Source organism: Oryctolagus cuniculus, chromosome 4 (genome assembly GCF_964237555.1).
Source record: "Oryctolagus cuniculus chromosome 4, mOryCun1.1, whole genome shotgun sequence".
Taxonomy (NCBI): domain Eukaryota; kingdom Metazoa; phylum Chordata; class Mammalia; order Lagomorpha; family Leporidae; genus Oryctolagus; species Oryctolagus cuniculus.
Window position 1 is genome coordinate 93,298,187 of NC_091435.1, and position 17,140 is coordinate 93,315,326.

Below are 17,140 nucleotides of genomic sequence, written 5' to 3' on the forward strand. Positions count from 1 at the left end.
CTTGCTGTGCACTGTCTAGGGAAGTTCCTCTCTGCATCTTGGGGCTCAGTGCCAGCAACAACCAATACACAAGCCCAGAGGACCAGACCTAAGGAAGTCACTCCCTGCATCTCAGTACAGGGTGCTGGGATGCCAGCATACAAACTCCAGGGCCACCCTTGTATGCCCTATGGAAATTGGAGGCAGTCCCTTCTGTGTCCTACAGCTCTGGGACTGTGGCTCTAAGTACTGTAATCCCTGGTGTAACTGTTACTTAGTTTGTGGAGGGCCCTATCTGTATTCCTTTGCTTCAGGCTGGCATCTGTGAGTCCACAATCACCAGAAAAATGTGGCGTTTGACCTATGAGACCAACATAAGGACCTCAGTGCATCCTACATCTCTGGGACTGGGACTGTGGGTTCTGTAAGTCCCAGAGACATCTGCATTGCCCTAAATCTGCACTTGCTAGTACAAAATCCCCAGTATAATATTCAATCACACTGTAGGACCTGGGTAAGGACCTCATTGTGTCCTGCAGCTCTGGGTCTGTGATCGTTCTTTAAGTCCCAGGAAAAACTGTACTCACCTATGGGGCCTACAGAAGGCCTTATCTGTGTCCCACTGATTTAGGCTTATCTTGCTAGTGCATAATCCCCAACATAACCTATGATCAACTTGTGGGGCCTGGGTAAGATGCCATCTGAGTCCTAAAACTTTGGGATTGAGACTGTTGGAGTGATATTCCACAGAATCACCTGAGTTCTCCCCATGGGACAATGGGTAGGACCCTATTTGCATTCCACTACTCCAGACCCTTGCCTACCAGTGTACAATCCCCAGCATAACCTGAGCACGAAAGAGAGACCTGGTTAAGGTCTCCACTGCATCCTGCGGCTATGGAACTATGACAGGTGACACTATAAGTCTCAGGAACATCTGCACTTGCCCTGTTGGACCTGGGGAAGGCTCTATCTCCACTCCACTTCTGCTGGCCCAGGGTTACCAGTGCACAATCCCCAGCATAACCCATGCTTTTCTCGTGGGACTGGGACAAGGTATCAGTCATACCCCTCAGTACTGGGACTTTGGCTTTTGATGCTATAAAACTAAGCATCACCTATAACATACCCACTTAGCAGGACCTGGAGAAGGTCCCATCCATATCACATAGTTCCTGGGCCATACTATTGGTACCACAAGCCCCAGCATCACTCAGGCTTGCCTGGTAGGACAAGGAGAAACCCCTCTTCTGTGTTCCACAGCGTCAGGAACATGGCTACTGCCATCATAACTCCTAGTGTGATTGACACTCAACTTTCTGAGGCCTGAAGACACACAGTTTTGGAAGCTCATTGTGATTTAAGTCATACAACTACCTCCATGAACTGCTGCAAACTAGACAAATGTGGCATTCTGACACTGCTGACTTTGATTATAGCTGAAGAACTCATTCAGAGGTCACACTTCTGGGCTCACCTAGAAAACCAAAGCCAAAGCAACTACCCTCACAATCCACCTAAACAAAAAGTCGTTTCTAATGAAAGCAACTCCATGAAGAAGAAGGAACTGTTATGCTATATGCCACAGCATCAACCTAGGGCCACAGGAAACATGAAGAAGCAAGGAAGCGTGACATCTCCAAAAGAACACAGTAGTTTCCTAGAAATAAATCCTGACTTGAAGGAAATCTATAAAGTGCCTGAAAAAGAATGCAAAACAATGGTCCTAAGCAAGCTCAATGAGATGTAAAAATATGGCTAAACAATTAAGAGAAATGAGGAAAACAATAGATAATGCAAATGAGAAATTCAGCAAAGAGAAATTATTAAAAGGAATCTATCAGAAATTTTGAAGGTGAAAACTTCAATCAATGAAATAAAAAATACACTTGAGAGCTTCAATAACTGAATAAACCAAGTAGAAGAAAGAATTCTGATGTTGAGGACAAGACTTTTGAAATAACCCAGACAAAAATAAAGAGGAAAGAATTTTTTAAAATAAAGCCTGCAAGACATATGGGATACTATTAGGCGAACAATTATTCATATAATTATATCTGAAGGAGAAGAGAAGGAAAAAGCATTAAGAATTTATTTAATGAAATAACAGTTGTGAATTTCTCAAATCTTGAAAGAGAGATGGATATCCAGATACAAGGAAGCTCAAAGGACCCCAACCAAACTCAACATAAAAAGACCTTAAGCGACATTATAGATAAATTATCAAAAGTTAAGGAGAAGGAGAGAATCCTAAAAAACAGTGAGAGAAAAACATCAAATTACAAATAAAGGAAGCCTCATTAGAATAACATCAGACTTCTCAGCAGAAACCTTGTAGGCCAGAAGAGAATGGGATGATATATTCAAAGTCTTTAAAGAAAAAATACTTCCAACCAAGGATACTATATCTAGTGAAGCTATGCTTTAGAAGTGAAGGAGAAATAAAGTATTTCCCAGACACATAAAAACTGAGTCAATGCATCACCACCAGACAAGCTCTACAAAAAAATCCTGAAGAGCATTCTACACAAGAAGTAAAAGGATCACAAAAACCATTATGAAACCATGGGACAGAACAAAATTCACTAACAGAGCAGAGAGACAAAAGAGAAAGAAAAGAGTATTTGGGGCCAGTATTGTGGCATAGCGGGTAAAACCGCCACTGTGGTGCCAGCTTCAGATTGGTGCAGCTCTAGCCATTGTGGCCAACTGGGGAGTGAACCAGTGAATGGAAGACCTCTCTCTCTCTCTCTGCCTCTTCTTCTCTCTGTGTAACTCTGACTTTCAAATAAATAAATAAATCTTAAAAAAAAAGAAGGAAAAGAGAATCCAACCTTGTCATGACAGAAAATTATCAAACACAAATATAAATAATAAGAGACAAAAATAAACAGAGAGCTGGAGTAGCTATACTTATATCAGATAAAATAGAATTTAAATAAAAAATTGTAAAAAAGACAAGGAAATTATATATTGATTAGAGGATTGATTTAGGAAAAATATATAACAATCATAAATATATATATGCATCTAATACAAGGCCACCCAGATACAGAAAGCAAATATCATTAGACCTAAAGGTAAAGACAGACTCCAATACAATAACAGTGGGGGACTTCAACACCACAATATCATCAATAGACAGGTCATCTATATAGAAAATCAATGAAGATTTATCAGAGTTGAACCATACTATACAGCAAATGGACCTAACAGACATTTACACAACATTTCATCCAACAGCTCCAGAATACCTATTCATCTCATCAGCACATGGAACATTTTCTAGAATGGACACAAAGTCTAAGTATATTTTTAAAAACTCAAATCATACTATGTATCTTCTTAGACCACAAAGGGATAAAACTAGAAATCAACAAGAACAATAGAAAATTTACAAATTGAGTAACATATTCCTGAATGATCAATGGATCAATAAAGAAATTAAAAAGGAATGGGGGGGCCGGTGCTGTGACATAGTGCTCTTGCTCCTGCCTGCCTCCCAGCCCCATCCTTTGCCAGCTCTGCCCTTGGTCCAGGAGCTTGGTTACCTTCTCATCTTTCCTCAGCCTTTGTCCACCCCAACAGCTTGGATTTCCTTCCAATTTCAGTATTTTCCAGGGAAGTCTTTTGGTCCACTCTGTTGAGTTTTCTTAGCACCCTGCCCGCTTCCTTCACAATGAAATCATTTACCTTTATTTAAAATTATTAATCATTCTAAGATTAATATTTGAAGGCCATTGCCATGTATTTAGATAAGAATTCTAAATACCAGCTCAAATAAAACAGATGACATGGTAAGGTTTAAAATTGATTTAGAGTCAGAGAAATACACAGGAAGATGAGGGCTTTATAAAAGGGAGAAGGTGATCAGAAAAATGAACCAGGAGTTTCATACCAGGCAGAGAGCAGACCAAGGGCCATGTTCAGGCATTCATAGGCAGGAGCGGCCTGGAAAGAAAAACCCCCACAGGTAGAAGTGACCACAAATCCATACAGAGCATGGGCAAACAGGGTGAGCAAACAAGGTGAGGCGCTGCCAAAAGGCCTCACACCTAGAGGTGACCCTGTGTGCTTCCCTAGCCTTTTATCCACTTCCAAAAGGGGTGTGGTTATGTATTTTGATTGGCAGGTGAGCGGATACAGATGAGATCACATAGAAGCGGAGCTTGGCTTTCAGCTCATGAATCTAATCAAGTTAATCCTATCTGCCTCCCTATATCAACAGAGCTTGATTTCTGCTACTGAAATGCACATTCTGCATGCATATGTGTAAAAATGTGCGTCCAGTTTCTTTCCCTTTATTTTTATTTAAAGATTTATTTTATTTATTTGAAAGAAAAAGTTACAGAGAGAGGTAGAGACACAGAGAGAGGTCTTCCATCTGCTGGTTCATGCCCCAGATGACTGCAACGGCTGGAGCTGCGCTGATCCGAAGCCAAGAGCCTCTTCCAGGTCTCCCACGTGGGTACAGGGGCCCAAGGACTTGGGCCATCTTCTATTGCTTTCCCAGGCCATAGCAGAGAGCTGGATCAGAAGAGGAACAGCCAGGACTATAACTGGCACCAAAATGGGATGCCAGCGTTTCAGGGCAGGGCTTTAACCATAGCGCCGGCCCGATTCTTTCCCTTTAAATGACACAAGCTTTCTCATACTGGAAAGTGGGCTAAATGTCAAGTTTCCAATGAAAATTATCTGAGTCCCTCTCTTCTGGCCTAAGATGGTTTCATTCTGAGTGACCATTAGCATAGCAACCAAAATTGCAGTCCTTTCTGAACTCCTCAAAATAGCACAATGTAGAGATGTACCTTGAGGTGCAGGGGAGTCCTCGGGGGAGGCAGCAGCAGCAGGGGCCTCGGATCTGCGTGTGGAGTTGGGAGCTGTGGCCTGGAACCTCACTGGTCTCTGCTGACATGTCCCGGGTCACTCCTGCCACCACCGCCCTGCCAGCCTCAGCCGCTGAGGGAAAGGGCTGGCAAGCACATGCCCAGTTGCTTTGGTGCCTTCTGAGTCTGACAGCTCATCTTTCACCCCCTCTTCCCTACCCCTGCTCCTCTCACTGTTAGGTAGGAAGCTAGAAATTAGCCTATGTGTGTGGAAGGGGCCTGAGGAAAACCAAAGCTTCATTGGAGAAGAATGCAGCAGCCTCAGAATCAGCCCAGTATTTTACACTTACAAAGTCCTGCCCAGATGCAGATAACTTAGCAGGTGGTCAAAGCCCTTCCCCCAAGGGAAGTTCCCCAGGAGAACCCTCTCTCTTCAGCGCCAGATGGGTTACCTGGCCCAATAACATGGAGCAATAAAACCTTCTCGGCCTTCCTCCAAGGCAGGCACCCTAGGGGAAGTGCCTCAGCCAGGTGCCCATGCCTGTGCCCCCCCCCCCCCATCTGATAGCACTGAGTAGTAAAACCTGGGGAGAAAATCTTCCCAATTTACACTCAGCAAATGCTTTGCCCTGGAGGAGGAGAAACAGCAGGAAGAACTGGACTCCTTTCCCTTATAAGCCCCAGTCTGAACACAGACTTCCTGCTCAGCCAGCTCTCTGCTAGGAGCTGCTCACCTGGCCTGCCAGGTGTAGTCTCTCCATTTAACCACGTAACCTTGCTTCCCCCATCTGAGTGACTCTTAGATTCTGTCCCATTCGTTCTGACGGATGCCCTACCCCAAGAAACCTTGCTACCTTGCTTACCACTGCTCTCTGTTTCACGTCTGAGTTCTTTCTTGCTTGAAGACAAGAACCCCACTACAACCTCTGCTAACATCACCAGCTGAGCTAGGAGCACTCCAGCTCTTGCTGGCAGCCTCCACTCTGCCCATCCTCGGGGTCCTAGCCACATTCTGCGGCCATTCCCTGCCCATCCATTGACCACTACTAGGCTTTTGCTTTGGAAGCAGCTGGCTCCTGGCCAAGTGCCCTGTCCACGGCTCTCACATGCTACCTTCTGCATGGAGAGAGTCTGGTAAGGAGAGGACGAGGGAGTCTGGAGCCCTTGCCCTCTCCCTGCAAGCTCAGGAGGCCTAGCACATCATGTCAGCCTTTCCAGGACCACGGCTGCTCTGAGCCCCCTCAGTGGGAGCCTTTTCCCAGAGTTTGGCAGCACTCCCCAGCAGACCAGTGGTGTGGGCATCCACTTTGCTCAGCGCTTAGCTGCATATTTCTATGCCTCTGGCTCATGGTCAGACCCCAAGAGTGGAGGAATGTCCACACACTCATCCTGACCTCTCACCCTCCCTTTCCTTCCGTGACCTTTGTTTTTATCTCCCCAATTTCTGACTTTGAGTCTTAGCTTAAGGCTCCAGGAAGTCTTTCTTGACCTTTCAGTTAGATTAAGTTTCCCGGTCAAGTGATAATTAGGCTGAAAATGTCATAAGGGCAGGAGCCTGTTTTACCCACCTCTGTTTGCTCAGTGCCTAACATAGTGCTTGAAATGCGGAATAGAAATGCAACCAAAATCTGTTGAACAAATATTGTTCATCTATTTTTATCCCTAATAGAAGGCCAGAGGTGACGTAATATAAACTCCTCTTTTGCCCCGTCATGCCGGGCTTGGGAGTTAGTTCTTGTCCCTCCAATTCATATATTGGACAAAGAGTTTTTGAGCACATACGATGTGCAATGCACTGAGCTTGTTATTGGGGACACAGGAGTAAATCCTAAACTTCAAATACTTCAGCATATGATAATATGGATAGAGTGTAAAAAATTCATAAAGTTTTTGCCCTACAATCACCACTAAACTCTAGTGGTAAATGTTTACAGTGCCTGGAAGGCATGGGGGAGAAGGACGAAACAGGTAGTCCCTGGAGACCAGCTGGGAGGCGACTGAAGGCTTGGGCAGAGACATGGTGGTGTCTTGGGTAGGGTAGTAAGCACAAGCAAAGAGAAGACTGGCCTCAAGGGTTATTTAGGGGGACAGCGACTTCCTGGATTGTCACTAACTAGCTCTGTGACCTAGAAAGGACATAATTGCCAGCCTCAGCTTCCGTATCTATGAAACGGGTTAGTAATAGCTGTTTGCATCCCTCCCTCAGAGGTTGCCAAGAGAAGGCACACACGAAAATCAGTCACTGTTGTTATTACCATGGAAGTTCATAAATGCCGGCAGAATGAACACTCTATTAAGCCTGGGTCTGGGATGCGCCATCTTTTTAGCAGGAAAATGATGAATGACAGTGCCTTTGCCAAAACCAACGCCCGCAACCCCAGGCAGCTGGGCCACGCAGCCCAGAGTCAGAGCCCGGGCAGCGCCGCCCCGCCCCCATCCCCGCAAGTCCCGCCCCCGCCCCACCCACGTTTCTGCGAGCTCCGCCCTGGGCCTCCGCGCGCGCGCGCTCGCGCGCCGCCACTGCCGCCCTCGCGCGCGCGCCCCGGACCGCCCCTACAGCTGACGTGCGGGGCGGAACGGACCGGGAGAGCTCCTCCGAGCTGTGTGCTTCCGCGGGCTGCGGGGTCTCCGGGGCCTCGTGGCGGGCCGCCGTTGCGGGGCTTCTTCTGTTCCCTCACCTCCCTGTGCCCGCTCCCGGAGCGGGGCGGGGCCTGCGCCGTCGCTGGGAACCAGCAGAAGGGTGAGTGTTGGCGGGAGCGGGATGGGGCCGGTCGGGCGCGCGCCCCGCTCTCCGGGGCATTGTCTGGGCGGGGGTGGCGCGGGCACGTGCGCGCCCCTCCCCCATCCCGCGGGCCGCGGCTGCGGAGGCCGGACCCGGCGAGCCCGGGGCGGAGGAAGGGGGCAGGGAGGGAGCTGGTGGCTGCCGGGAGCAGTGAATCGCGAGGAGCCGGCTGGGGCGGCGTGTCTGGAGCGTCGGAGGCGGGAACCGGAACGCGGACTGAGGGGGCTCCTTTCAAAAGGACCGGCGCTCTCTGAGGGGGCGGGGGACGGCCCCGGAGACGCGGTGGCCCGCGCTTTTGGGGCGTTCCGCCTGGCGGTCTGCCCATGGTATTGAAGACAGATGTGAAGATCTGGCCCCGGCCCCAGCAAGTTGTGGGTTTAGCAAAAGAATGTTGGAATGTGCCTCGGAGCTGCGTCCGCCACCCCCGCCCGCGCCGCGGCCAGGTGGGATTGAGCGCGGCTGGGGGGCTGTGCTGGGCTGGCGGTGAGGGCCGAGGGGCCCCGGAGAGATGGACTTTATAACAGCCCCCCACCCCCGTTATGGTTGTAATTATGTTACAAAATGAGAAGTAGAGGCGGAAAAATACCATTGGTATTTCTCCAGCTCTGACCAGCCGTTCGTAGAGTTAGGATACATGTTTGCGAGTGTTTGCATCTGAACAGGTTTCTTAACCATTAGAGTGGATCCACACTTTCTGTTCCCTTTTCTCGGTAACATATAGAAAATGCGATGGGATAGTCCATATTTTCAGCAATATCATTTCCCCTTAATAGGTAGCAAGTGTTTATCATAGAAAAATTTAAAATACAGACAAGCAAAGTGAGGGAAAAGTACCGCTGATTTTCCTGACTAGAGATACTGCCACTGAGTGTGTATTTTTGGTTGTGGATATCTTTCTCAAAGATAGTGGTTAGTAGTTCAGTGCTCCTGGGAAGGCTTTGAAGATTACAGGTAGGTGGGTAGCATCGTTGGTAGACTGGGTGGAGGAGGAGGCAAGGGTGGAAGATCGGAGATCCTTTAAGTTGCTGTTTGCTGTATCTTTGGCCTAGGCCTATGGCATTGGAGGTGGACGAGGATTAAAAGGATTGAACAATACTTTGGTGGTAGAATGTAGAAGACTTGGAGATGAATTGGTGAGGGAAAGGGAGGAATCTTTGCTGTTTTGATTTTGGTTTTGAACAGCTGATGCACCATTTACTGAGATGAGAAAGAAAAAGGCAAACTTTTTAAAGATTTTTTTTATTTGAAAAGCAGAGTGAGAGAGAGAACTCTTCCATCCACTGGGCCACTTCCCCAGGGCCCTAGGCTAGGCTAGGCCAGGCTGAAGCCAGGAACCAGGAGCTCCATCTTGAGCTCCCCTGTGGGTGGCCAGGGCTCAAGCAGTTGGGCCATCATCTGCATCAATAGGGGGGAGCTGGATTAGAAGCGCAGCAGCTGGGATATGATATGGGATCCCAGTGTCAACAGCAGCAGCATAACCCTGTGGCACCACAACGCTGGCCCAGTGAGAGAAATTTCAGATGGTAAAAATGATGACTTCTGTTTCAGATGTGTTGAATTTGAGGTGCAGGGGTGGGCATTTGACCTAGTGGTTCAGTTGCCAGTTAGGATGTTTATGTCCCACATCAGGGTTCCTGAGTTAGATTCCCAGCTCCAGCTCCTGACATCAGCTTTCTGCTGATGTGGACTGTGGGAGGTAGCAGTGATGGCACAAGCAATTGGGGCCCAGTCACCCATATGGGAGACCTGAGTTGAGATCCTGTATCCTGGCTTTCAGGCTCCTGGTTTCCTGTTTGGCCTAGCCTGGGCCATTGGTAGGCATTTGATGGGTGAACCAGCAGATGGGGGGCAGGAGGGGGCATCCCATAGGCTCACTCTGTCCCTCTCAAATAAATAAAAATAATAGAAAATTTGGGTTGCATATTAGTTATGGGGTATGTTGAAGCAGTTAGATGTGTGTGTGTGTAGAATATGGGGAATTGTAGAGCTAGAGATAAAATTTTAGAAATAATCAAAATATGGATGCCATTTAGAGGTATGGGACTAGTAAGATCACTTATGGAAAGAATGCAGAAAGAAGTGAAAAGGATTAACTGAAATTCTTTTGGGTCTGGTAGAGGAAGAAGGTTGAACCTGGGACCCAAGAAACAGCCAGTGAGTTAAGAGAAAAAGAAGGAGCATAGTGTCATGAAGCCAAGAGAGGGGTATGTTTCTGGAAGACGGAGAATTAGTCCTCTTATTGGTGGCTGAGATGTGTATTAAATGGAATTGACAACATGGAGGTTATTGTTTGGTTATTGGTATGCTGTCCACAGTTCTAGAAGTGGGAAGTGGAAAGCAGATTACTGTAGTTCAACAGGGATGTGAGAGTGAAAACAGTAAATTAGAAAAAGTGTTCGCCAGGGCCTGCATTGTGGTATGTCCCATTTTGGAGTACCAGTTTGAATCTAGACTTCACTGCTTCTGATCCAGCCTGCTGCTAATGTACCTGGAAGGGCAGTAGAAGGTGCCCCAAGTGCTTGGCCCTCTGCCACCCATGTGGACACCTGGATGGAGTTCCAGGTTCCTAGGTTTGGCCTGGCCCAGACATTTGGGGAGTGAACCAGCAGGGAAGATTGTCTCTGACTCTTCTTCTGTGTGCTACTCTGCCTTTCAAGTAAATATTTAAAAAAAATTTTTTTAGATTTATTTATTTGAAAGACAGTTACAGAGAGAGATAGACAGAGAGGTCTTCCATCCGGTGGTTCACTTCCCAAATGGCTGCAACAGCGGGAGCTGAGCTGATCAGGAGCCAGGAGCTTCTTCAGGTCTCCCATGTCAGTGTAGGGGCCCAAGGGCTTGGGCCATTCTTCATTGCTTTCCCAGGTGTATCAGCAGGGAGCTGGATAGGAAGTAGAGCATTTGGGACTCATCTCATATGGGGTGCCATGCCAGAAGCCAGGGGTTTAACCTGCTGCTCCAGAGCACTGACCCCATATAATTCTTTAAAACAGAAAACATGCCCCTTCTTCATGGTATTTGATTTTCACCTAAAACTTATTATTATTTTTTTTCTGACAGGCAGAGTGGACAGTGAGAGAGAGAGAGAGAGACAGAGAGGTCTTCCTTTACCGTTGGTTCACCCTCCAGTGGCCGCTGTGGCTGGTGCGCTGTGGCCTGCGCACTGCGCTGATCCAAAGCCAGGAGCCAGGTGCTTCTCCTGGTCTCCCATGTGGGTGCAGGGCCCAAGGACTTGGGCCATCCTACACTGCACTCCTGGGCCACAGCAGAGAGCTGGACTGGAAGAAGGGCAACCAGGACAGAATCCGGCGCCCCAGCCGGGACTAGAACCCAGGGTGCCGGCGCCGCAGGTGGAGGATTAGCCTAGTGAGCCACGGCACTGGCCTATTATTTTTTTAGAAAAGATTTTATTTATTTTACTTATTTGAAAGATGGAGAGAAAGTGTGTGAGTGCAAGAGAGTGCTTCCATTCATTGGTTCATTCCTCCAGTACCTGTAACAGATGACTCCAGCCAGGTAAAACTCAGTGCAGTGCTCTCACATAACGTCAGGAACTTAACCACTTGAGCCATCACTTGCTACCTTCCAGAGTGTGCATTAGCAGAAAGCTGGAATGAGGAGCCAGTCTCAAGTGTTCCAATAGGGGATGCAGGCATCCTAAGCAAAATTTTAAACACTACACCAAGCACCCACTCCCCACCTCCCAAACTGAATTTAATGTGTGGAAAAGGTTTTTTTTTTTTTTTCACTCCTTGATTACAAGTACATTTGAACATTTTTTCATATATTGACCATTCGTGAATTTCTGTTCATGTTCTCTGCCCTTTTTGTTTTCTAATTGATTGTCAGATGGTCTTTAGACAGTAAAAATATGTGGCTTGACATACAGTGTGTGGTTTCCCCAGTATGTTTAGACTTTTTTTTTTTTTTTTTTTAAAGATTTATTTGAAAGGCAGAGTTAGAGAGAGAGAGAGAGAGAGAGAGAGAGAGGTCTTCCAGGTTCACTCCCCTAATGGCTGCAACAGCTGGGGCTGGGCCAGGCTGAAGACAGGGGCCAGGAGCTGCATCTGGGTCTCCCACTTGGGTGGCAGGGGTCCAGGAACTTGGGCCATCTTTCACTGCTTTCTCAGGCACATTAGCAGGGAGCTGGATTGGAAGAGAAGCAGGCGGGACAGGAACCCATGCCCAAATAGGATTCTGATGTGACAGGCTGTGATTTTACCCGCTAAGCCACAGCACTAGCTCCTGTTTAGACAATTTTAAATGCCTTCATTTTCATTCAGCATTTGCACTGTAGTTTGTTATAAACTATTTTTTATTATATGGAAAGAGGAGAACTAACATTTTATTTGTAGATCTGTGAGTGCAGCTTGCATGACTGCCTCACCTTGTCTTGAAAGTATTTCCTTGATGCATTCTCAGATGGTTTTTCCGTCGTCTTCAGTCGTGGACTTTTATCTGAATCTCCATTGTTGCTTGCTTAGATTGACCTCCATTTGCTCGCCTTTTATCCTGTCCCCCCCAGTTTGTCTTCTGTGCTGCCCAGGGCAGGGTGGGGGTTGTTGGTGCTTTTCTCTCATAGAAGACAAGATGTAATGAAGTAGATTGTCTATCTATATATATATCTGCTCTGTGGCAGTAAGAAAAAGTTTACAAAGCTGTATTTCTCTTTATGCATGAGTTGGAATTTGATTTGATTCTTGCAGGATTCAGTAGGGGGAGAAAGTAGAGGTGAAATCCAAACCCATTAGCAGGTGATTATGAGATGCTCAGGCATGCGAACTCTGATGACTGCAGACCAGGAGAGGTAGAAGAACTAGTTCTCCTAGCCCAGGATTGTTTATTCTGCTTATCTGAAGAGTGAGGTGTGGAGGGGGCTGAGTGGGGCTAAAGGGACTTCCACTTTATCGGTTGTGTTTTCATTCAGAGTTGTGGATGCATTAGTGATTGTCTTCTATTTTCTTTTAAAAATTAGTTTGTGAGTGTGATTATACTTTTTAAAAAATTTTTTTTGACAGGCAGAGTGGACAGTGAGAGAGAAACAGAGAGAAAGGTCTTCCTTTGGCTGCTGTGGCCGGTGCACTGCGCTGATCCGAAGCTGGGAGCCAGGTGCTTCTCCTGGTCTCCCATGGGGTGCAGGACCCAAGCACCTGGGCCATCCTCCACTGCACTCCCTGGCCACAGCAGAGAGCTGGCCTGGAAGAGGGGCAACCGGGACAGAATCTGGCGTCCTGACTGGGACTAGAACCCGGTGTGCCAGCGCCGCAAGGCGGAGGATTAGCCTATTGAGCTGCGGCACCGGCGGATTATACTTTTAAAATTCAGAGATAAGTCACATAACTTGAAAGTCACAATTTAAAAGTGTGTAATTTCAGTGATAATTAGTGTACTTGGTAAAAACTTGGACAACCAAAATCATTATATAATTCCATGTATTCTGTCATTCCTGAAAGAAACTCTGTACCTGTTCCTAGTCAATCACAGTTCTCCACTCCACTCTTCTTCATGCCATGTCAGCGACTTCTCTACTCCACTCTTCTTCATGCCATGTCGACGACTTCTCCACTCCAGTCTTCTTCATGCCATGTCGACGACTTCGTCTGTCTATAGATTTGCCTGTTACTGAACATTTCCTATAACTAGACTTACCCAACACATGGCCACTTCTTTAACTTCGCATGCTGTTTTCAAGGTTCCTATCTGTCATAGCATGATTAGTACTTCTTTACTTGATGCCTAATAATTTTATGTGATAGGTACAACCACGTTTTGTTTATTCATCTTTAGGCATTTGGATTGTTTCCACTTTTTGGCTGTTACAAATATTCACATGAAAATTTTGCATGGACACATGTTTTCAGTTCTCTTGGATATATACCTAGGAGTGAAATGGCAATTCTGTGCTTAACTTTTTGGAGAATGACAAAACTGTTTGCCACAGCAGCTGCACCATTTTATATTTTCACCAGCAATGTGTGAGGGTTTGCGTTGTACATTCTTTACTTTTTTTGGTAGGCTGTATTTAAAGGTTGTGCATATGTGTATTTTTAAGCAACTTTATTGAGGTACATTTGACATGTGATCAACTACACACATCTGAAGAGTAGAGGTTGATAAGTTTTGACATATTTGTACACCTGTGAAACCACCCAAGCTGGACAGTGAACGTAACTATCATTGCCAAAAGTTTCCTCATTCCTGTGTGAAGCCACCCCTTCCCTATTCTTCCCCTTCCCCTAAGATGACCCTTGGTCAAATTTCTGTCACTCTAGGCAAGTTTGCATTTTACATAAATGGAATAATTTCATTTTACAAGCTGACTTCCTTTACTTTGCATTATCATTTTAAGGTCAGTTCATGTTGTATGTATATTTTATTGTATAGATAGATAATTTGTTTATCCATTCTTCCTTTTTTTTTTTTTTAAGATTTATTTATTTATTTGAAAGAGAGAGAGAGGTCTTCCATCTGATGGTTCACTCCCCAACTGGCCACAACAGCCGGAGCTGTGCTGATCCAAAGCCAGGAGCCAGGAGCTTCTTCCAGTCTCCCACGTGGATGCAGGGGCCCAAGGACCTGGGTCATCTTCTTCTTCTTCTTTTTTTTTTTTTTTTTTTTAGATTTTTTTTTTTTTTTTTTTATTTGACAGGTAGAGTTAGAGAGAGACAGAGAGAAAGGTCTTCCTTCCGTTGGTTCACCCCCCCAAAATGGCCGCCACGGCTGGAGCTGCGCCAATCTGAAACCAGGAGCCAGGTGCTTCCTCCTGATCTCCCATGCGGGTGCAGGGCCCAAGCACTTGGGCCATCCTCCACTGCCTTCCCGGACCACAGCAGAGAGCTGGACTGCAAGAGGAGGAACTGGGATTAGAACCTGGTGCCCATATGGGATGCTGGCGCTGCAGGCGGAGAATTAACCAAGTGAGCCACACCACTGGCCCCCATCTCCTTTTTTTTAAAAGATTTATTTATTTATTTGAAAGAGTTACACAAAGAGGAGAGGCGGAGAGAGAGAGAAAGAGGTCTTCCATCTGATGATTCCCCAGTAGGCCGCAGCAGTTGGAGCTGTGCTGATCCAGAGCCAGGAGCTTCTGGGTTTCCTACTTGGGTGCAGGGGCCCAAGGACTTGGGCCATCTTCTACTGCTTTCCCAAGGGCATAGCAGAGAGCTGGATTGGAAGTGGAGCAGCTGGAACGGGCATCCCTTCAGGCCAGGGCATTAACCCGCTGCACCACAGCGCCGGCCCCCCATTCTTCCTCTTAATGGATTTTGGGTTTTAAGTTTTTATTACAAATAAAACTGCGATTAATTTTTGTGTTCAAGTCTTTGTGTGGGCATATCCTTTTACTTCTCGTGAGTAAAATCCTAGGAGTGAAATGACTGGATCATATGGTAGGGGTGCTTTTTAAGACAGTGCCAAACCTTTCCAAAGTGTACCATTTTACATTCCCACCAGCAGTGGTTGCATAGTCTCTATATTTGTGACTTTTTAAACATACAGAGAAGGAATAAGAAAAGAGAGACACACAGACACCTATAAATTCACTTGCCATATTGGTCCTTTTGTCATTTTTCTCCCTAAAAAAAGTGCATACAGTTAGAAGATCCAAACATGGTATTCCAGAATACAATGAAAAGCAAATTCCACTGTCTAGGGCAACTGTTACTAATCAATTTGATGTTCCTTCCAGGCATATATTAACATTTCTTTCATCTCTCTTCCCTTTCCTCTAGTTTACGAAGAAATTCGGAATAGAAACATACACACTATACACACTATTCTGCAGCATGCTGTTTTTGCTATGCAATTTAGAAGTGTTTCCAAATCAGCACATTCTTTTTAATGGCTGCATTAGTCTTTCAGTAGTGCAGTTAGTTTTGCTATAAAAAAAAAATTTGTTCCTATGTAATTCATAAATGTGTGGGAACTCTCTGAGTGTAATGTGATTTTCACATTTGCTTCTGTGTGATTTCATCTGTAAGAAACACTGGGTGAATGCAGATAACTACTGTGCTGAACCAGCCATACAAGCGCACAACCTAAAACATCTCCCAGTGATCTCAGATGTATTAAGAGCCACATGCCTCCATTTCTGGTGTTAAAACTTTGTTTGGCTGGCGCCGCAGCTCACTAGGCTAATCCTCTGCCTTGCGGCGCCGGCACACCGGGTTCTAGTCCTGGTTGGGGTGCCGGATTCTGTCCCGGTTGCCCCTCTTCTAGTCCAGCTCTCTGCTGTGGCCCAGGAGTGCAGTGGAGGATGGCCCAAGTGCTTGGGCCCTGCACCCCATGGGAGACCAGGATAAGTACCTGGCTCCTGCCATCGGATCAGCGCGGTGCGCCGGCCGCAGCGCGCCGACCGCGGCGGCCATTGGAGGGTGAACCAACGGCAAAAAAGGAAGACCTTTCTCTCTGTCTCTCTCTCTCACTGTCCACTCTGCCTGTAAAAACAAAAAACAAAAAAAAAAAACCTTTCTGTTCATTTCAGATAACTCTCCTTTTACCACTGTGCAAGTTGTAACCTTTCAATACCAGCTTCTACAAGCAAACTTGAGGTACTTTTCAAGGCAAAGTATATTGTAGCCTGTATGTATAAGGGTATTTTTAAAAAAATTGATAGAAAATGCACATTCATTTGTAAATTTAATTTTCTTGCAAACTTTTTGTGAAAATTACATGTTGAAATCTATGCATATGAATTGTCTTCAAAAACTTCATGGAGGGGCCTATGTTGTGGCACAGCATCCAGTATGACAGCAGCTTCCAATGTGAGCACCAGTTCAAGTCCTGGCTGCCCTGTTTTGATCCAGCTTGCTGCTAATACATCAAGGAAGGCAGTGGAAGATGGCCCAAGTTCTTGGGCTGTTTCCACCCATCTGCAAGATCTGGGTGGTGTTCCAGGCTCTTGTCTTCAACCTGGCCCAGCCCTGGCCATTGTGGCCATTTGAACCAGCTGTTGGAAGATCTCTCTCTCCCTCTCTCTCTGTTAATTCTGCCTTTCAAATAAATAAGTAAATCTTTAAAAAGAAAAAAAAAAAGCTGCAAAGTTCATGGAAAGGCATTTGGCATAGCAATTAGGACGCCACTTGGGACATCTGAATCCCATATCTGAGTGTCTGGGTTCAAATTTCGGCTCCATTTCTGATTCCAGCTTCCTGCTGATGTGCATCCTGGGTGGAGCTGTGATGGCTCAAGTGGTTCAGTCCCTGCCAACCACATGGGTGACCTGGATTGGGTTCCTGACTCCTGTGTTAGGTCTGGCCTAGCCCTGGCAGTTGCAGTCAGTTGGGTAATGAAGGAGAAGATGTGGGGGTTTGGTGTATGTGTGTGTGTGTGTGTATGTATGTATGTCTTTGCTAAATAATTAAACTTTTCCAAAAAAGGTTATGGAAAACTGTACTATAAAAAAACTTCTTGCAGGCTGGTGCCGTGGCTCACTTGGTTAATCCTCCGCCTGCAGCGCCTGCATCCCATTTGGGCACCGGGTTCTAGTCCCAGTTCCTCCTCTTGCAGTCCAGCTCTCTGCTGTGGCCCAGGAAGGCAGTGGAGGATGGCCTGA

The 17,140-nt window shown here is 46.3% G+C and overlaps 1 protein-coding gene across 4 annotated transcripts in view; it reads left to right on the forward strand.

Moving 5' to 3' along the window:
• Positions 1-7,333: 7,333 nt before the first annotated feature.
• The window catches only part of YEATS2 (YEATS domain containing 2), a 121,026-nt gene continuing 111,219 nt past the window's right edge, over positions 7,334-17,140 (forward strand). Inside the window, exons 1-2 of one of the 4 annotated variants that reach the window (XM_070072401.1) lie at positions 7,353-7,545; positions 16,070-16,136. Coding sequence is in view for 2 of the 4 variants with exons in the window: in XM_002716492.5 (XP_002716538.3) it covers positions 7,976-8,030 (55 nt within the window). In the remaining 2 variants the exon portion in view is untranslated. Of the gene's footprint in view, positions 7,546-7,836; positions 8,031-16,069; positions 16,137-17,140 lie in introns of those variants that run through there. The other 3 variants (XM_070072402.1, XM_002716492.5, XM_008266625.4) reach the window with 3 other exon arrangements.